At 44.8% G+C, this 21,547-nt stretch overlaps 1 protein-coding gene across 4 annotated transcripts in view; it reads left to right on the top strand.

Moving 5' to 3' along the window:
* Positions 1-21,547, top strand: part of cd276 (CD276 molecule) — a 459,683-nt gene that overhangs the window by 143,457 nt on the left and 294,679 nt on the right. For all 4 annotated transcript variants that reach the window (XM_072282363.1, XM_072282360.1, XM_072282362.1 and 1 more), the window contains 2 exons: positions 14,503-14,853; positions 17,865-18,161. In XM_072282363.1, coding sequence (XP_072138464.1) covers positions 14,503-14,853; positions 17,865-18,161 — 648 coding nt within the window. The remainder of the gene's footprint in view (positions 1-14,502; positions 14,854-17,864; positions 18,162-21,547) is intronic.

The following is a 21,547-nucleotide window of genomic DNA, read 5'->3' on the forward strand; positions in this document are numbered from 1 at the left end:
AATCTGTTGTGTTTGAAATTCCAAAGGGTTGTTCTGTGCCTAGTAAGGTATTAAACATTCAACATATGCAATTCCCTATATATATTTTAGTCTGCAAATTCCTCACTGAATGTTCACTTCACAATCAAACTGCTTCTCTGCATCCCTTATTCGACCGGAATCTTCATTAGCATAGATCGGTTGGACCAATGATATTGATATTGGTTTATTATTCTCACATGCACCAGGCTACAGTGAAAAGCTTGCTGTTCATACAGATAAAATTGTTGCATAGTACATTGAGTTAGAATAAGGTAAAATAATAACAATGCAGAATAAAGTGTAAATGCTACCTAAAAAGGTACAGTGCAGGTAAACGATAAAGTGCAAGATCATGACAAGGTAGATCGTGAAGCCAAGAGTCCAGCTTATTGTACAAGAAGTCTGTTCAGGAGTTTGATACTAATGGGGTAGAAGCTGTCTGTGAGCCTGCTGGTATGTGCTTTTAGACTTTTATATCTTCTGCCTAATGGGAAAAGGGAGAAAAGAGAACTTCTAGGGTGGGTGGGGTTTTTGATGAGGCTGGCTGCTTTACTGAGGCAGCAAGAAGTAAAGACATAGTCTATTGAGGGAAGGCTGGTTTCTATGATGTGCTGAGCTGTGTCCACAACTCTCTACAGATTCTTGCAGACATGTGCGGAGTATTTGCCATACCAAGTCGATATGCATTGAAACAGAATGCTTTCTCTGGTGTATGAATAAAAATGGTAACAGACAACAAGGATATGTTGAATTTCTTTAGCCCCCTAAGGAAGTGAAGCTATTGGAGAGCTTTCTTGACTGAGACACTAAGAAAAGCTATTGATAATGTTCACACCCAGGAACATGAAGTGTTTCCATTCCGTAAGACTAAATGGCAGGTTGATTGTCAAACTGCACCGTGTAGGTGAGATGGGGGAGATGAGGGGAATGCCAGAAGCGTAAATTGGATTTGAGTCCATGGATATTTGATGGTGATTAAGGACTCAGTGGGCCTATTTCCGCGCTGTATATTTCTATGACTTTATGAAATCAGTCTATCAGAAAGTGTGAAAGCTTGAGGCTGGTCTACTGTCAGTCGAAGCGTAGGTTGATTTTGAGTCTAATATCGTACCCATGATATCAATACAAAAAGCCTATACCACTGTTGTACAACGGCAAAGGTTAACTTATTCCAGATCTTGTGTGATTTTCCCCAGCTAGAGTGATAACTCCACAAGCTTTGATGTATAATTAATGAGATGAATAATTCAGGTTCACATTCCAGGAATAAATTAAGAGAATGTCCCTGGTTTATTCAGGGTACCATCTTGTAAATGTTGGATGTTCGCTCCTTTGGGCTGCATGCGGAGACTCAGATCAGTTTTTTATTATCATAGACACATGTCATGAAATTTGTTGTTTTGTGGCAGTTGTACAGTACAAGATAAACATGACTATGTTACAATAAATAAACAAACAGTGAAAACAGGAATAGAGAGATAGTGTTCATGCACAGTTCGGAAATCTGATGGTGGAAGGGAAGAAACATTTTCTAAAACATTGAGTGTGGGTCTTCGGGCTCTCGTACTTCCTCCCCTATTGTAGTAATAAGAAGTCCCGGATGGTGGGGACTGTTAATGATGGATACTTATACTTCATATTTTTGTTGCCAAACAATTGGTACTAGAACGCACAATCATCACAGCGATATTTGATTCTGTGCTTCACTCTCCCTGGGTTACAAATACTAAATATTAAAAATAGTTAAAATTAGTAAATATTAAAAATTTAAATTATAAATTATAAATAGAAAATAGAAAAATGGGAAGTAAGGTAGTGCAAAAAAGCCTTTCACCTTCTTGAAGCGCAAACAACAGGAATTCTGCAGATGCTGGAAATTCAAGCAACACACATAAAAGTTGCTGGTGAACGCAGCAGGCCAGGCGGCATCTCTAGGAAGAGGTGCAGTCGACGTTTCAGGCCGAGAGCCTTCGTCTCGGCCTCAAAAGTCGACTGCACCTCTTCCTAGAGATGCTGCCTGGCCTGCTGCGTTCACCAGCAACTTTTATGTGTGTTACCTTCTTGAAGCATTGACTTTTGAAGATGCCCTCAATGGAGGGAGGGTTATGCCCTACGCAGTCTCTTTTAATCCTACACATTGGTGCCTTCATTCCAGAGGGTGATGCAACCAGTCAGCATGCTCTCCATGGTATATCTGTAAAAATTTGCAGAAGTGTTTGGTGACATACCAAAACTCCTCAAACTCATAATTAGTTATCGCTGCTGGTGTGCCTCCTTTGTGCTTTTGTCAGTGTGCTTGGGTTCAGAGTAGATCCTCTGAGATGTTGACACCCAGGAACTTGACCCTTCTCACCCTTTCCATCGCTGACCCCTCAATGAGGATTGGTGGGTCTTCTGCTGACTTCCCCTTCCTGAAGTCCACAGTCAATTCCCTGGTCTTGCTGATGTGGTGTGCAAGGTTGTTGTTGTAACACCACTCAACTCACCAATCTGTGCACCTCCTTATCGTGATCTGAGATTCTGCCAATAATGTTGCTGTTGGTGAATTTATAGACGGTCTTTCGGCAATACCTAGCCACACTGAGATTAGTCATAACTGTAGAGTGAGTAGAGCAGTGGGCTATGCACACAACCTTGAGGTGCTCTGATATTGATTGTCAGAGCAGAGGGGATGTTATTACCGATCTGCACTGACTATGGTCACCTGATGACGATCCAGTTGCAAAGGAAGATAGAGAAGCCCAGGTTATGAAACTCATTGATTAGTATTGAGGGGATGGTTGTGTTGAAAGTGTCATGTGTGATGCCCAGCAGAGGTACAGGATGGATGAGGCTAATGAGAGAGATAAGAAAGACAATGGAGAAACATTCAAAATGCTAATAAGAGAGAAGGGAGGGATTAACGGGAAAGAAACACAATTCAGCTATTGACAGACTGGTTGCTTTGAACCTGAACTGTTTGAAGTTTGATGGACAGGTGATACCCCAGCAGGTGGATAAAAGGAGCAGGTTTGCTAAGGCACGGGACACACATGCCATGAGACCCTGGAAAGAGCAGTGTGCCCTCACAAGTTGGTGGGAGTTTGGAGGACCGGTTCGCGGGAACCGACCAGAGGCTCACAGGGTGTAAAGGTACGATCGGTGGGAACCTGAGGTGTGTGTCCGCCCTTGCCTTGGTGCCGGGTTCACCACGGAAGAACGATCGTATCCGGAACGGAGTGGTCACAGTCAGTGACCACAGCTGGATAGAAGACATCAAAGGGTCTGCCCAAAACCAACTGCGAAGACATCCAAAAGGTCTGCCTGAAACCAAATTGTATCTCTCTCTCTCCCCAATGGTACGACAACAGCGATTACTGCGAACTGCACTAAACTGAACTGAACTCTGCATCACTTAAGACTGATCGTTTTATCCCTAGACTGCGATAGAGCTTGGTTGATTCCTATTACCCTAGTTCTGTGTATAAGTGTGCATTATCATTGCTAACCTGTTACATTTATATCCTTACGATTAGAGTACTGTATTACTTATTTCTTTAATAAAACTTTATTAGTTCCTAGTAATCCAGACTCCAACGAGCGTTCCATTTCTGCTGGTTTGGCAACCCAGTTACGGGGTTCGTAACAAAAGCCAAGCTGTAGGTGATGAGCAGCAGTCTGACGTATGTATTGCTGTGTCCAGAGTCTGCAAGCCAAGTGGAGAGCCAGTGAGATCACATCCGCTGTCAACCTGTTGAGGTAATAGGCAAATTGCATTGGGTCCAGGTCCTTCCTCGGGCAGGAGATAATTCTAGCCATGATTAATCTCTCGATACGTTTTATCACAGTAGATGTTTGTGCTACTGGGTGATAGTAATTGAGGCAGCTGCTCCTGCTCTTCTTGGGTACTAGAATGGTTGATGTACTTCAGGAGCAACCTCTAATTACAGCAGTGAGAAGGTGAAAGTGCCCTTGAACATTCCTACACCATCAGGGCCTGACACCATCCCCTTGATGTTGGCTTCTGAGACAGAAATCACAGGGTCGCTAGATGCTGTGGGATTCGCACAGGTGTAGTGTTACTCTCCCTTTCAAAGTTTTCATAAGAGGCATCTGGGAGTGAAGCATCACAACCATTTATACTGTTGGAATTCGTATTGTAGAAAATAATAGCATGCAAACCCTGCCACAGCTGTCATGCATCCAATTTTTCTTTGACTTCACAGGGACTTGCCGTTTCTTTTACCAAGTTCGGATATGGCCCGAGTGTGGAGTAACAGACACTGAAGCAGGTCGATAGTTCACAAACTTTAGTGCAAACATTTTAAAGGGAAAATAAACAATAAATGCTAGGCCAGATAGGGCCATTAACTAAAACTGTCAAATGGAAAATGAAGCCTACACTGCCGCTGAAAAGAAAATCTAAACATTAAACGGACACCGCTAGTCTTCAGAGTCAGTTGATTCGAAAGTCCAATTTCTCAGGGAATGACCGAAAGCAAAAGGCAGCAAAGCATTGCTGTGCTCTGTCCAATTCTTGACAAGCATGGAGTTAATTACTACCATGATTAAATAATAATTAGCTGACACATGCAGATTTACAAGCGCAATTGCCGTATCTACTGCACTGCTGAATCCGCAGTTGTGACAGTTTCACTCTCACGATGGCCTTCCGTAGTTTATACTTGGACTTTTTGTAGGTGGTGGCAGGGTCTCACAGCCCAAGGGAAGAAGCTGTTACCCAGTCTGGCAGTCCTAGTCCTGATGCTTCTGCACCTTCTTCTTAATGGTAGTGGGTCAGAGAGGTTGCGCAATAGGTGGTAGGGATCCTCAGCAATGTTTTGGCCCCTTTGTCAGCAATGCTCAGTATGTGTCACAGATAGGGGGAGGGAGACCCCGATGATCCACTCAATAGTTTTTACTCTCTCTAGGGTCTTGCAGTCCGATGACTTGCAGCACCTGTACCACACAAGCCGGACATGACTTGGAACTTTGAGCCATTGGAGTAAGCTGACTGCAGGAGGGCTGGGGTCAATGTATTTGTGGTTACCTCTGGCTCATTGAGTAGTGCTCTGCCTTCAGAGATAAGTGTTTCCACATTCAAACCCTGCAGCTGAGTTTTGAGCCCAAAATTTAACCAGATGGCAGAGTAAGGGTTAAAGTTAGCTATACATTAAAACAGTACACTTAGCACGATATGGAGTAACTGACCCCTCTTCCACAGATGCTGCCTGATCTGTTGATATTTCCTTCATAATCTATGCCTAGTTCTGTTATCCAGATAACCATCCAGGGTTGACTGCAAGGTGGTTTGAGAATCAATGCACAGAAAGAGCAGAGCTGAATTTTCAACAGGAATTCTGCAGATGCTGGAAATTCAAGCAACACACATCAAAGTTGCTGGTGAACGCAGCAGGCCAGGCAGCATCTCTAGGAAGAGGTGCAGTCGACGTTTCAGGCCGAGACCCTTCGTCAGGACTTAGTCAGCTGAATTTTCAATTGGTTTCTCTGTTATTTTTACACCAATATAAAATGTGCTTGCATCAATACTAGACTTGTGAAATGGATGCTGCTTCAAGGTCAAAATTGAGTTTAATGTTGTATGCATAACTACAGGAGGTGCAATGATAAATCCGACTGGCAGCAGCATCGCAGGTATATAACATCAGATATACAATATTGACAAGAAAAAGATAAAGATTAAACTTTACACAAGTTTTATAAGAAAGGATATAATTTATAAAATCCATTGTACTACAAAGTGATCATGGTATTGCTATACTAATGTAGTGATTAGTGCTGTGCAGGGTGGTTCAAGAATGAAATTATAGCTCCCACTATTTATGGTATATTACTCAGGCTTAACTTTAATGATGTTTGTATTCTTCAGTGAATGAAACTATGTTATACTGAGAATTCTGTCCGTGAAGGCTATTTATCTTTAAAGGTCTCAGATGCATTCCTGAGCAGATGTTTTGCCGGCTGTTTTCTTTGTGCTGATTAACTGGAGTTTGCCGGTTGTCTGTTCCATACACATCTTCCATTCCACAGGGAGTAATTCTTTCTCGTCTTATGTCATTTGTGATGCTTTTTAATCTTACACCCCACAGACCAAGTTAACAAATGAACTTCCATTTGCATTGTGCTCTACTGTTCTGCAATGTGCGATTATAGTTCTAATTTTCTTTGCTCCCAATGGAAAAAAATGTGGCCTATGTATATTTTGCTTGATGTCACAAGCCCTGGATTTATCATGTTCCATCTGGGCTCTTCCCCAACACCTTCAGGTCGAGTTTACAGAAGAACATGCATTTTCTATTATTGGAGTCTATGAAGCATTCATTGTTTTACACAAGCTCATTGTGAACTCGCAGAACCAACCTGTTCTGATTTCTTTTATTAACTGTAAGTTATGGCCATGGAGCTGTACAGCACAGAAACAGGCTCTTGGGGCTATTGTGTATACGCCAGTCTTTTTTGCCAACTATGCTAATAACACCTGCTGGCATTGGGACCATATCCTTCTGCACCTTACCTATTTGCATGTCTGTCTAATTCCCCTGAAGCATTTCTTTATCTAATGCTACTACCTCCTCTGTTGATATGTGTCAGGTATCAACTACTGTCTGTGAAAAAGAACTGACTCTCAGATCCCTTTAAAACTCCGTCTTCTCACCTTAAACCGGTGTCCTCTTGTTTTTGGCTTCCATGCCATGGGAAAAAGGCTTCTGAATATCCCCTCTATCTTGCCCTCTCATAATCTTGTATATCATGGCAGCCTTCAGCTTCCTTCACTTCAGGGAAAACAAGCCCAGCCTATCTAATCTCTCCCCATAACTCAAGTCCTCCAAATCCGGCAGCATTTTAGTTTAACCCCGTTCTGCATTTTCTATAGTGCCATCACATTCTTCCCACAGTGAGGTGACCAGAAATGCACACAGGGCTCTTCAGAGTGGCCGACTCAATGTTTTCAAAGTAATTCCAGAGTTATACATATTTCCTGTAGGCACGTGACGAAAACTGTACACAATATTCAAAATTAGGCCTCACCAATGTCTTACATGACTTCAAAATAACATCCCAATGCCTGTACTCAGTATTTTGATTTATGAAGGCCAGCATGCCAAAAGCTCCCCTCATGACCCGATCTAGTGTGACAGCACTTTCAAGGAACGATGGATCTGTATTCCCATATCCCTCTGTTCTACCCCCCTCCTCAGTGCCCTACCGTTCAGTCTCGGCAGCCTCCTATGATGTTGCACATTAGAGCCTAACCTAACTGGGAAGATCAGCGTCACGTTTATTATCATTAAAATATGTAGTGAAATTCATTGTTTTATGTTAGCAGTACAATGTAAGACATGAAAAAATTACCCAGTTACCAAAAAAAAAAGCAAAAGAGGAATAACGAAATAGCGTCCATGGGTTCATGAACTGTTCAGAAATCCAGTAGCAGAGAGGAAGAAGCTGTTCCTATAATGTTGAGTGGTTTTCAGGTTCCTGAATCTCTTCCCTGACAATAGTATTGAGAAGAGGGTATTTTCTGGATAGTGAGGGTTCTTAGTGAGAGATGCTGCCATCTTGAGGCACCGCCTATACAATATGTCCTTGATAGTGGGGAGGCTTGTATTTGTGACAGAGCTGGCTGAACTTACAACTCTCTGTAGCTCTTATGATCCTGCACAGTGGGGTCTCCATACCAGGTGGTGAAGAGCCCAGTCAGAATGCTCTCCACTGAACATCTGTAGATATTTGCAAGAATCTTTGGTGACATATATACCCATGTGGATCACAGTGAGAACATGCCACCTGCAGGCAGACAGCACCTGAGGCCAGAATCGAGCCCAGTTCTCCAGGGCACTGACTGCTGTTCCATCATGCCACTCTGTGTGGTGTCCTGGGAGAGGGACACGGAAGCCCAATGTTTTCGGCCCACAATGTTGTACCAACCTTTTAACCTACTCCAAGATCAATCTAATTCTTCCCGCTTGCATAACCCTCCATTTTTCTGTCACCCAATTAACCCATCCAGTTTGTTCTAACCCATTCCACTTTGTGCTGACCATCAAGCAACTGTTTGCATCACTTTTTGTTTCATTCTTCTTGCATGACCTCGCCGCCCCCCCCCCCAGATTCTACCACTTGCTTCCTATACATGGAAACAGTTTATACTGACTAATTAACCTGTCAATCAGTGTGTCTTTGAGATACACGAGGAAACAAGCACTTGAAGGAAACCTATGTGGTCACATGGAGAACACGCACTTTTTGCTCAGATTGAGCATGAGTTTCTGGAGCTGTGAAGCAGTGGTTCTACTAGACTGATCACTGTGCCACAATGGCAGCAGGAGCAACTTCTTTGTGATTCTTCAAGAATCAAGAATACCATGGAGCCTTTTGCATCCAAATGAGAAATGGGACCTCAGTTCAATTCCTCCTCTGAAAGGTGCCAGCTTTAAAAAAAGCAGTCATGCTCCTTTAGTACCGTGCTGGAAGATCAGCCTAGTTATAATTTGTAGGAGACACTGGAGATTCTGCAGATGCAGGAAATCTTAAGCAACATCTATGTAGACACTGCCTGATCTGCTGAGTTTCTCTGGCATTTTGTGTGGGTTGCTTACAATTTCTAAGAGTCAGCTGTCCTAGAACATAACAGTACAGCACTGCAACAGGCTCTTCGGCCCACAATGTCTATGCTGACCACCCCGCTGAATTGGACTAAATCCCTTCTGACTCCACAAGATCCATTTCCTGCTTATACATATGTCTATCTAACAGCCACATAAACACCACTATCGTATCTGTTTCCACCACTACCCCAGCAACCCTTTTCAGGCACCTACCGAAGGTCCTTCATTGATAAGTTCAAACAGGAAAGTTGCATCCAAGTTGTCTACACAAGCCAGTACTCAAGCCAGGGCAGTATGTTATGGAGAGCAAGCTGTTGCCTGTTAGAATGATCTTTGGGGTTGGGACATGTAGCACATAACCTTAACAGATGTCAGCCACTAGCCTTTAGATTTGAATATGAATTGTGGATTAAGTCTAAAATGCAGCCCTGAACAAGGGATTCCTAAGAACCGTGAACCAAGTTAAGAAGAGAACATGCATACTTATTTAAATTTGTTACTTGTGTGTCTTTAGGTGTCTACAATATAGGTGTGACCAGGAAGGTGGGGCGATCCAGGCATTTGAAACTGTTACATGTAGTTCAAAGGAAGCATTGTAAATATGGATTTGTTTGAATTGGCCCAAATTTTACTTTGATTTTTAGCAAATAAGTTTAATGCGGTGTTGGGTCAAGCAGACCTCTTGCTCCGAACATCAGTCAGTCTCTGTCTGTCTGTCTGTCTCTTTCCCTCTCTCTCCCCCTTTCCCTCTCCCTCTCTCTCCTTCTCCCTTCCTCCCCATCCCCCTCTCCCCCACTTCCGAAGGCTGTCAGCGTATTGTGATATTTTCTCGAATAAAGGGACTGCTTCATATCTATCAGTACTTTTCACCAGTGACTTCACTCACACACAACATTGCCCAAGCAGCAGGCTCCCCCTCTCCATGCAGCTGAGGAATGGCAGGGAACGATACATTTTGGTACCGACAGCGTCGCAGGAGTTGCCAGTTAGTGTTGAACTCAACAAGGCAGCGGAGGTTTGAGAGGAGTTGAGTTTGAGATGAGTTTTCCTTCTCCTAGCTGTGCTGCCAACTGTGGCTGACGAGCCCCATCTGCCTGAAGCGGCTGGTTTTAAGGCGCCCGTAACCTGCCTTTGCCCTTTTTCCTTGTCATGTCACTCCATAAACCAATCAAAGGAGAAGCACAGGAGCCAGGGATACTCCCGTTCTTAGTTTTCTTTTCGTGAGGGTCTCACATATGACATGGTGTCATAATGACGTACGCTGTTCACATACTTTTACATATAAACCACAATGAATTATCTAAACAAAGCATGCTTATTGAAATAATATGTTTACAATATTACTCAAATATCACTGAAATAGTAAACACACTATACTCCTCCCTGCTTTGCTATAAACTCCAACTCAATACAGAATGCATCTCAACTCAAATATGTAATGTGTCACTCTGTAGTCATCTTATATATACTGTTCGATACTGTGTGTGTATTAGATTAGATTAGATTATGAGGGCACTTAGTCCTCATTTATTGTCATTTAGAAATGCATGCATGCATTACGAAATGATATAATGTTCCTCCAGAGTGATATCACACAAAAACATGACAAATCAAAGACTAACACTGACAGAACCATATAATTATAACATATAGTTACAGTAGTGCAAAACAATCCCATAATTTGATAAAGAACAGACCATGGGCATGGTAAAAAAAGAAGTCTCAAGTCCCGATGGACTCCTATAGTCCCTGATAGCAGGCGGCAAAAAGGGAGAAGCTCCCCTGCCATAAACCTCCAGGCTCCGACAACTGACAACTGCTGATGCATTGGAAGCACCCGACCACAGCCAACTGAGTGCATCCGAAAACTTCGAGCCTCCGACCAGCCCCTCCGATACAGTCTCCCCAGCCCCATCCTCTGCCGAGCGCCTTCGACCTCGTCCCGGCCGCCAAAACAAGCAAAGCCGAGGACTCAGAGGCCTACTCCTCTGGAGATTCCAGACCACACAGTAGCAGCAGCAGCAAAGTGGGCATTTCAGAAGTTTCTCCAGATGTTCCTTCGCGCTCTTACGTGTACATACACACACACACACACACACACACACACACACACACACACAAAACACTATATAATATAACTACTATATCCACAGCATAATAAATTTTAAATTGTCCCAATCAGGCCTTAAGGTTTAGTCGCTGTGGAGTATTTCTTACTCTTGCAGGATAATGTCTTTCCTGACTGGGGTGGGGGGGCATTGAGGGGGTCACTCTGCTTGGTAGGTGAGACTTCTGGCTGTAAAGTTATCCCTGGTTATGGGGTGTTCTTCATGGTGGTTGTAGGAGTTGACTCTTGGCCTGCGGGAAGTGGTTCTGACATCTTTCTTCTCTGACAATTCACCCCAAAACATGAAACTAATCGAAAGATAAACATGGGGAGACTGGGACAAACATGTACTCTTTGCCTTTACGTTTAGCAGGTGCACACTAATGACATAGTGGCGTAATGACACGTGCCATTCACATACTTCTAAAATATAAATTGTAATAAATTATGTAAACAAAGAATGCTTAATTAACCATATATTTACAATAGAAATATTACGTAAATATTCAATACAAATACACTACACTTCTGTCAGTAGAAACGTTTCTGCTGGGCTTAGCAGCTGAGCCACACGTGTGAAGTCCGGGGCTGGACTTGGTTGTCAGAGGCTCTTTGGGACACATGCCACTGGGAGCATTTAATGGGTAGTGAGAGTTTATCCCCATTACCACCCCGGCTATAATAACTGTAAGGAACGAGGCACCTACTACTCTCAGTGTAAATAAAACTTTACCCTGCACATTTGTTTTAAGCTTTTGCTCCCTTGCTTTTAATGAATATTCTCCCGTATCTTGGGAAAAAGATTCTGAGAGTCCACCCAATCTATGCCTCCTGCAATTTTATAAACAATTCTTCCTTTAGCCTCTGACACTTCGGAGAAAACAGCCCAATGTTGTCTACCCTCTCTATATAGCTCATTTCCCTGCGGAAAATGTGTCTGCTTCCCTGTTGTGATTTATATATTGACAGAGTTTCAGCAAGCAGGTCGCTTCTCATCACTGTGGCAGGTGATATTGGGGTTTCGTGAAGGATTTTCCATTACAAACTCTTGTCAGGAAGCTGGCATAAGATTGGAAGACAAAATGATGTTGGGGGGGTGGTGGTTAAATGCTTTCATTTACATTAATTATTAAACTAATGAATGTCTCTCTTCAGAAGAGAAAAGCAGAACATGGTCCAAAAGAGCAGGAGGTCCAGTATGAAGGCAAATAACCTTTGTTAGCAGGAACCTAACCAGCGACTATTCCTGAGCTGGCTATCTGTGTGATCAGCATTAATGTTTGGTACTTAAAGTATTTGCTTTCCTTAAAGAAACAACAATGCAATTGGTACACTTATGAGCTGAGACTTTAATACTGGTCTGTGTTCTTCTGTGGGTTACAAGCACCCAATTTCTTGGCATGCTGCGTATAAGTGATCTTCCATAACATCATGAAATTTGGAATTCCAAAGTTAATATGTATGTTTGTTTCTGCTATGGCTGAAATAGATTCCTCGCTCCCTCTGTCTCTCCCTCCCTCTCTGTCTCCCTCTCTCCCTCCCCCTTTCCTGCTCCTTCTCACTCCCTCCCTCTCCTTCCCTCTCCCTGTCTCCCTCCCTCTCCCCTTCCCACTCCCTCCCTCCCTCCTTTTCCCTACCTCTCCCTCCCTCTGTCCCTCTCCCTCCCGCTCTCACTCCCTCTCCCTCTCCCTTCCTCTTTCCCTCTCTCTTTTTCCCTCTTGCTCTCTCTCCCTCTCCCTCCCTCGCCCCCTCTCCCTCCATCTTTCTCCCTTCCTTGCTCTCCTATTCTCTTCTTCCTCGGTCTCCCTCTGTCTTATCTCTTACTCCCTGTCTCACTCACCCTCTTGTGCTCTCTCCCTCTCTCTCTCTCTCACTCTCTCTTGCTTGTCCCTCCCCCACTTTAGTACACTTTTCGTAGTTCCTATTTCTTATCAGTATTTATTGTTTCTGTTTTTGCACTATTTTAAATGTAACTATTTAATATACATATACAGTATATACTTATTGTAATTTATTTACTTAACTGTTCTATATTATCATGTCTTGCATTGCACTGCTGCCGCTGTTAACAAATCTCACAACATATGCTGGTGATATCAAACCTGATTCTGATGATGTCCCTTTTATGTCATTCGTGATAATATTGTAGAGCTAGAGTGATTATTGTTTACTTTCTGACTTACAGAGACAATCAACCTAAGGACATGAGTAAAATCAGAATTGTTAGTGGGGGATAGCCTATATTATCAGATATTAAAGAGGTCTTCAGGATAGATTTTAATTGGCTGTGATGGAGTTTAGGAGAGGGCAGATAAAAATTAAGAAGGAACTTTGAGGATTATTTCCTTGCCACAAACCTGATATAAAGAAAAACAGAGTGTTGGAAAGGCTCATCAAGATTGTGCTGAGTATGCATAAATTATTGGTATTAGTATTTTGTTGTTACATGCACCCAGATACAGTGAAAAGCTTGTCTTTCACACTGTTTATACTGATCACATCATCGCACCGTGCATAAGGTGAAATATTAACAATGCAGAATAAAGTTTAGAAGCTGCAACGGAAGTGCAGGTAAACAATAAGGTGCAAGATCATATCGAGGTAGATTGTGAGGCCGAGAGTCCATTTTATTTTACGAGAGATCCATTCATGTGTCTGATAACAGGAAGGTAGAAGTTGTCTGTGAGCCTGGTGGTATGTGCTTTCAGGCTTTTGTACCTTCTGCCCAATGGGCGAGGCAAGAAGAGGGAATGACTGGGGTGGGTGTGGCCTCTCATTATGTTGGCTGCTTAACTGAGGCACTGAAAGGTTTAAACAGAGTCCATAGAAGGGAGGCTGGTTCCTGTGATACTCCAACCCTCCCTACCGTCCCTGGCACTCCTTCTCTGCCCCCTGTCTCACACCCCTGCTGTGGTGCTCCACCATTACCTTTCCCAACATCCTTGCTCCTGCCAGATTTACAAACTCTCTCTCCGCTTCATGTTGACAAATGCAGTACTGTGCAAAAGTCTTAGGTACCCTAGCAATATATATGTGCTGAAGACTTTTGTACAGTACTGTAAGGAAATGAATAATATTGAGAACATGGTTGTAAATTCCTTGAGAATATGTCCATATGTGTGGAAGCAGTTTAGTGTTGAGGTGAGTCAAGTTGCCCTCACTGGGAAACTGTCAGGCTGCCTCTGGAGTTCTGCATTCAATTCTGATTGCCCCATTGTGTGGAAGCTGTGCCGAGGGGACAGAAGAGGTTTAACAGGATGCTGCCAGCATTAGAGTGCATTTGCCAGAGGAAGGGTTGCACAAACATGGGCTGAGGTGAGACCTGACAGAAGTTTAAAAGATTAAGAGAGGCATATATAGAGTAGATAGCAAGTCTCTTTATCCCATGGTCAAAATATCTAAAGCTCGAGGGCATACATTTAAGGTGAGAGGGGGAAAATTCAAAGGAGATGTGCGGACCACAGTCCTTTACACAGAGGGTGGTGAGTGTCCTGAATATGCTGCCAGGGTGGTAGTGGAGGCAAATGTGACACAAGTGTTTACGAGGCTCTTAGATAGGCAGATGAATATGCAGGAGGCATATGGACATTGTGCAGGCGGAAACCTGTTATAGTTTAGTTGGGTATTTAATAACTAGTTTAATGAGTTCAGCATAACATCGTGGGCTGAAGGGCATGTTCCTGCGCAGTATTCTTATCACTATGTCTCACACTTGAAGATACAGTCAGCTGACTTCACATACTTATTCACTTTGATTTCTTCCAGGAGCTTTGGAGATCCAAGTTCCCGAATTTCCTGTGATTGCCAGATATGGGAAGGATGTCACCCTGAACTGCTCTTTCACAGCGGAGGGCAACTTTTCCCTCAGTGACCTCAGTGTCATATGGCAGCTGACCGAGACTCGAACCATGGTGCACACCTTCTCCCACCAACAGAACACGCAGAGCGACCAGGAAGACAGCTTTGTGAACAGGACAGCCCTCTTCCTGGAGGAGCTGGACAAAGGGAATGCCTCCTTACTCCTGAGGCACGTGAGGATTGAGGATGAAGGCAGCTTCACCTGCTTTGTTCGAATTAAAGACCACAACAGCGCTCCCATCATGCTCCAACTCGCAGGTACCCTGTTGTTCATTAGAACAATTTACTGACCTCGATCAGTTCCCAACCAACCATTCTTATTCTTGCTTTCATCACTAGCCCATGCTTTTTAATTCAAGAGTATATTTTTATCATTGAAGTACCCTCAGTGGCCACTTTATTAGGCACACCTCTACACCTGCTCATGAGTGCTGATATCGAATCAGCCAATCATGTGGGTACATCCCAATGCATAAAAGCACGCAGTCATGGTCACGAAGTTCACTTGTTGTTCAGACCAAATATCAGAAAGGGGAAGAAATGTGATCTAAATTACCTTGACCGTGGAATGATGGTTGATGCCAGTTTGAGTATCTCAGAATCTGCTGATCTCCTGGGATTTTCACGCACAGCAGTCTCTAGAGTTTACAGAGAACGGTGTGAAAAACTAAAAAAAGACAATCCAGTGAGTGGCTGTTCTGTGGACGAAAGTGCCTTGTCAATGAGTGAGGTTAAATGAGAATTGCCAGACTGTTTCAAACTGACAGGAAGGCGACAGTAACTCAAATAACCACGTGTTACAACAGTGGTGTGCAGAAGACCATCCCTGAATGCACAACACGTCGAAGCTTGAAGTGGGTGGGCTACAGCAGCAGAAGATCACAAGTGTACTGGAGGTACAAAATTAAGAGGCCACTGAGTGTGTACACAGGAAATGCAAGACAATCAGTGCGTATCAGTGCACAGATTAATTTTATCATCAAATCAATACATTCTATATACACGTGTGCTTCCATTTCATTGCATCCACTAAGCGTTTGAGAGGCTGTCACACAGGACCCAACAACCTCCCCACCCCAGTGCCCAGTCATGGCAGGATCCTAGACTGTAGTCCTTCCTCACAGATTCCCTGCTTTGGCTACACCAGGTGTCAGTGCTTTCCTGCTCAGCACGTGCTCTTGCCGGGACCAGTCCTTTATCAGATCAGATTAGTTTATCTTCATATGCACGAGGATGCAATAAAGCTCCTAGCTGTGAAGTTCCCAGATTAAACAAGTACATGTTATCAATAAGTACAGTGATAAGTGCAAAACAATAATACAAACTTTAGCTATTAGGGTTCAGCACCCACTGTGAGTAAAATTCTCCCTTCCATGTCAATTTGACTTCTCATTCCTGTTTTGACATGTCTGTCCATAGCTTCCTCTGTTGACATAATGAGGCCAAATTCAGGTTCGAGGAGCAACCCTAATGTTCCGCATGGGTAGTCTCCAACCTGGGTGGCATAAGTATCAATTTCTCCAACTTGTGGTAATTTCTCCTCCCTCCCTCCTCTTTCTCCATTCCCCATTCTGGTTAGCCTCGTCCCCCTTCTCTTCTCCTAACATGTCATCACCTTCCTCTGGTTCCCTTCTCCATGGACCATTGTCTGCTCCTATTAGATTCCTTCTTCTTCACTCCTTTACCTCTTTCACCAATCCTGTCCCAGCTTCTTACTTCAGCATCCCTCCCTCACACATCCCCTTCCCCCAATGTGACTCCCTGACTCCCCCTTTCCTCCTCATCTGGTCTCACCTATTCCCCTCTTCCCCTCCCCCGCACAGCCCCTGCCCCTCACCTGGTCTCACCAATTTCCCCTTCCCCTCTCCCACACATCCCCCTTCCTCCTCACTGGTCTCACTGATTCCTCTCTACCCTCCCCCACACATCCCCCTTCTCCCTCAACTGGTCTCACCGATTCCTCTCTACCCTCTCCTACATGTCCCCCTTCCCCCTCACCTGGCCTCACCAATTCCCCTCTACCCTCTCCCACACATCCCCCTTCCCCCTCACCTGGTCTCACTAATTTCTCCTTCCCCTCCCCCACACATCCCCCTTCCCCCTCACCTGGCCTCACCAATTCCCCTCTACCCTCTCCCACACATCCCCCTTCCCCCTCACCTGGCCTCACCAGTTCCTTGCCAGTTTGTATTTTATTTATTTAGAAATACAGCAGGGAACAAGCCCTTCCAGCCCAACAAGCCGCCCTGCTCAGCAGTCCACCTGCTTAACACTAGCCTAATCACAGGACAATTTACAGTGACCAGTTGACCTACTAACCGTATGACTTTGAACTGTGGTAGGAAACCAGCGGTTCATGTGGAGAACCCACCATCTCCTTGCAGACAGTGCTGGTATTGAACTCTGAGTTCTGAAATGCTTGCGCTGTAATGGCATTGTGCTAACCTCCCACTCCCCTCACCTTTTTATTCTGGCTTCTGCCCCCTTCCATTCTAGACCTGATGAAGGGTTCCAGCCCAAAACATCAACTGCTTATTCCCCTCCATCGATGCCACCTGACTTGCTGACTTCCTCCAGCATGTTTGGTGTAGCTCAGGATTTCCGTGATTTGCAGAACGCCTTGTGTTTGTGATGTGGTACGTGTTTTCACCATGAGTGAAAGCACAGCAAGCCAAGAGGGAATATGGTGCATAAAGCTCAAGTTGGATCCACTGTTGTGGGCACACTTTGTTTTGAGAAATTTGTTAAACTCTGCTCCAATCCGCCATTTGGTGAGGGCTTGATAATATTGAGGATGCTTCAGTTCATATGAAGTCTGCCAGTGAGAAATGTCCTGCACATGTCCCAGGGACAAAATATCTAATACTAGAGGGGATACTTGTAAGGTGTGAGAGGGTAAATCCAAAGGGGATGCTCAGATCAGTTCTTCAAAGGAGAGTGGTAGGTGCCTGGAATGCACCACCAGTGTTGGTGATGGAGAAAGATATGATAGAGGTGTTTAAGAGATATGTGTGGAGAATGGAAGCATATGGACCATGTATAGACAAAAAGGAGTAGGTGTCAATAGCTTAATTAGTTTGTCCAATATTGTGGGCTAGGGGGTCTGTTCCTGTGCTGTACTCTGTGTTCCTGATGTAGGATTATTGTAATTGGGTGGTTGATGGTTGGTGTAGACACTGTCTGAAGGGCCTGTTTATGATTCTCAGAAAGCAAATTACAGACGCACAGTTTTCACGCTGCTGATACTCCTATCTCTTTCATTATTTCAGCTTCTTACTCCAAGCCCAACCTTCAACTGGAGCCCCGCAAAGACCTGAAGCCTGGTGATGAGGTGGCCATCGCTTGCCATTCCTCAGGGGGCTACCCGCCGGCAACGGTCCAGTGGCTCGACGGGAAAGGGAGCAACATCACTGAGAACATCACGACGTCGCAGGTGGCCAATGAGGAGGGCCTGTTTGAAGTGCACAGTGTGATCCGGGTGATACTGGAGCCAAACAGCACGTATAGTTGCATGGTGAGGAATGAGCTGCTGAACGAGGAGTCATTGACTTCGGCTACTATTACAGGTCAGTCCTACGTCTCAGCAATTTGAAGTCTGCTGTTCATTGGAGGGGAAAACACCTTACAAGTGTGCTGCCAGGTCCGGTGCCTGAGATTGCTGGCCCATATTTTTCATTCTAGAGTGGCTTGGCTTCCAGATTATCAGAGTAATTCAGAGCATCTACACTTATGGAATGCCAAAATAGTCAATATTCAGCCTATTGTCATGTACACAACTACTGTACATGTTTCAGCAGTTGGAATGAAAAACCTACTTGCAGCTTCATCACAGCATAGAGCATCACTAATGCAACATTCCCAAGGAAGTCATACATTAAAACATTAATTATACAGGGCAACACACACACAAAATGCTGGTGGAACTCAGCGCAGGTCAGGTAGCATCTATGGAAATGAATAAGCAGACAGTGTCTCAGCTGAGTTCCTCCTTCAGGACTGGAAAGGAAGGGGGAAGACGCCAGAATAAAATGGTGGGGAGGGGAAGGTGAACAACTGGAAGGTGATATGTGAAACCGGGTGGGTAGGAAAGGTAAAGAACTGGAGAGGAAGGAATCTGAAAGGAGAGGAGAGTGGACTATAGGAGAACGGGAAGGAGAAGGGTATGCAGGGGGAGGTGATAGGTAGCTGAGGAGGTCAGAGGCCAGAGAAGGAAATAGAAGAAGAGGGGAGGGTGAGGGAATTTTTTTTTACTGGAAGGAGAACTTGATTTTCATGCCATCAGGTTGGAGGTTATCCAGATGGAAAATAAGGCGGTGCTCCTCTCCCCTGAGCGTGGGCTCATCATGGCACATATCGGAATGGAAATGGGAATCGGAATCGGAATTAAAATGTTTGGCCACGGGGAAGTTTCGCTTTTGGTGGATGGAGCGGAGGGGATCAACAAATTATACAAGAAAGGGCACAATTAGAAGAAAAAAGAAGTCCAATTGTATGTAAAGTGGTCATTATGTTGGTGTACTGAGGTAGTGATTAGGGATGTGAAAGCTGGTTCAAGATCTGAATAGTTGAAGGGAAGTAATTGCTGTTGAACCTGGTGATTGGGACTTCAGGCTTCAATACCTCCTGCCTGTGTGAAGACAGCAGCGTTTGGATGGTCGGGATCTTTGATGATAGGTGTTGCCTTCTTGAAGCAATACCTCGTAGATTCTACAAGAGTGGGGGAGGAACGTGCCTTAGATGTATTGGATGGAGCCCGCTACCACCTACAGCTTCTTATGTTTTTGTGCATTTGAATCGCCATCCCAGACCAGGAGGTCAGCAGCCGGGATATTTTCAGCACTACATATGCAGAAGTTTGACTGTATTCATTGAACCTTCTAAGTTTTCTAAGAATGTAAACACGCTGGTGCGCTTTCTGCGTGATTGTATTTATGTACTGGACAAGGACAAGGACAGGTGTTAGTGTCCAGGAGCTTAAAGCTGTTCAGCATCTCCACCTCTGGTTCATTTGGCTATTTTCCCTTCCTAAGTCAACCATCGGTTCTGCAGCTTTGCTGGCGTTCAGTGAGAGGTTGTTGTTTGCCCCGGGATTAGTAAAGTATGACTATGACTATGTTGTTGAGGCACCGCTCATCCATGTGTCCTATTTTGCTCCCTTATGCTGATTCTTCACCACCCAATATTCGCCCAATAATAGTGGTTGCATCAGCAAACTTGCGTACGGCCTTGGAGGTTTATAATGATAAAAATGTAAAACTGTATGCAATGTTGATATACGTCCATGATTAAAATGCTAAAATAAACATGTAAACACATACACACACAATCTCTAATGCAATCTAAGATTTCATAGACTGTACAGTGCTGAAACAGGGTCTTCACCTCTGTGGTCCATGGCAACCAAGATTCCCAGCTAAGCTAGTCCATGTCCCACATTTGACCCATATCGCTCTGAGCTTTTCCCATCATGCTAATCCCAGCACACAGACCGCTCATCAGGCGCTCCAGACCAGTTCAGAAGCAGGTGAAAACCTGGCCCGCAGGAGCCATCTCTGCTCTTCAAGACTGCTTTGAGCACCCTGACTGGCACATGTTCAGGGAGGCTGCAACCGATGGCGACTCTACCAACTTAGAGGAGTACACGGCATCAGTGATTAGCTACATTAGCAAGTGCATCAATGACGTCACTGTGGCAAAGACCATCACTATACGCGCAAACCAGAAGCCATGGATGACTGCGGAGGTGTGTGCACTGCTGAGGACCCGTGACTTCGCCTTCAGAGCAGGTGACAAGGCAGCCCTAAAAACAGTGAGGGCCAAACTGTCCCCAGCCATCAGAGAGGCAAAGCGTGCACACGCCCAGTGAATCCACAGCCACCTCCAGGACAGTGGCGACACGCGGCACATGTGGAAGGGCATTCAGGACATCACCAATTACAAGATACCACCACCTGCCTGTACTGGTGATGCCTCCCTCCCAGATGCGTTGAATAACTTCTACGCTCGTTTTGAGGTGGAAAATGACGTGGCAGCGAGGAAGACCACCCCTCCTCCAAACGACCAGGTGCTGTGTCTTACCGTGGCTGATGTGAGGAGAACCCTGCGCAGGGTCAACCCACGGAAGCCTGCTGGACCAGACAATATTCCTGGCAGAGTGCTTAGAGGACCAGCTAGCTGAGATTCTCATTGACTTCTTCAACATCTCCCTGAGCAGTGCCGTCGTTCCTACGTGCTTCAAGGCTGCCACCATCGTCCCAGTGCCAAAGAAGTCTTCAGTATCCTGCCTCAATGATTACCATCCTGTTGCATTCACATTCATCATCATGAAGTGTTTCGAGAGACTCGCCATGAGGCCTGCAGTTCGTGTACCATCCCAACTGTTCAACAGACGACGCCATTGCCATCACCCTCCACCTGGCCCTAACCCACCTGGACAAAAAAGACATGTATGTTCGAATGCTGTTCATAGACTTCAGTTCAGCATTCAACACAATCATTCCTCAGAAACTGATTGGAAAGCTGAGCCTACTGGGCCTGTACACCTCCCTCTGCAACTAGATCTTAGACTTCCTGACTGGGAGACTTCAGTCAGTCCGGATTGGAAGCAGCATCTCCAACACCATCACGCCCCGGGGCTGTGTGCTCAGTCCACTGCTGTTCACTCTGCTGACCCACGACTGTGCTGCAACACACAGCTCGAACCACATCATCAGATTCGCTGATGACAGGACTGTGGTGGGTCTCATCAGCAAGAATGATGAGTCAGCATACAGAAAGGAGGTGCAGCGGCTAACGGACTGGTACAGAGCCACAACCTGTCTCTGAATGTGAACAAAACAAAAGAGATGGTTGTTGACTTCAGGAGGACACGGAATGACCACTCTCTGCTGAACATCGACGGCTCCTCCGTAGAGATCGTTAAGGGCACCAAATTTCTTGGTTGTCACCTGGC

The sequence above is a fragment of the Mobula birostris genome, chromosome 18 (genome assembly GCF_030028105.1).
Source record: "Mobula birostris isolate sMobBir1 chromosome 18, sMobBir1.hap1, whole genome shotgun sequence".
Lineage (NCBI taxonomy): Eukaryota > Metazoa > Chordata > Chondrichthyes > Myliobatiformes > Myliobatidae > Mobula > Mobula birostris.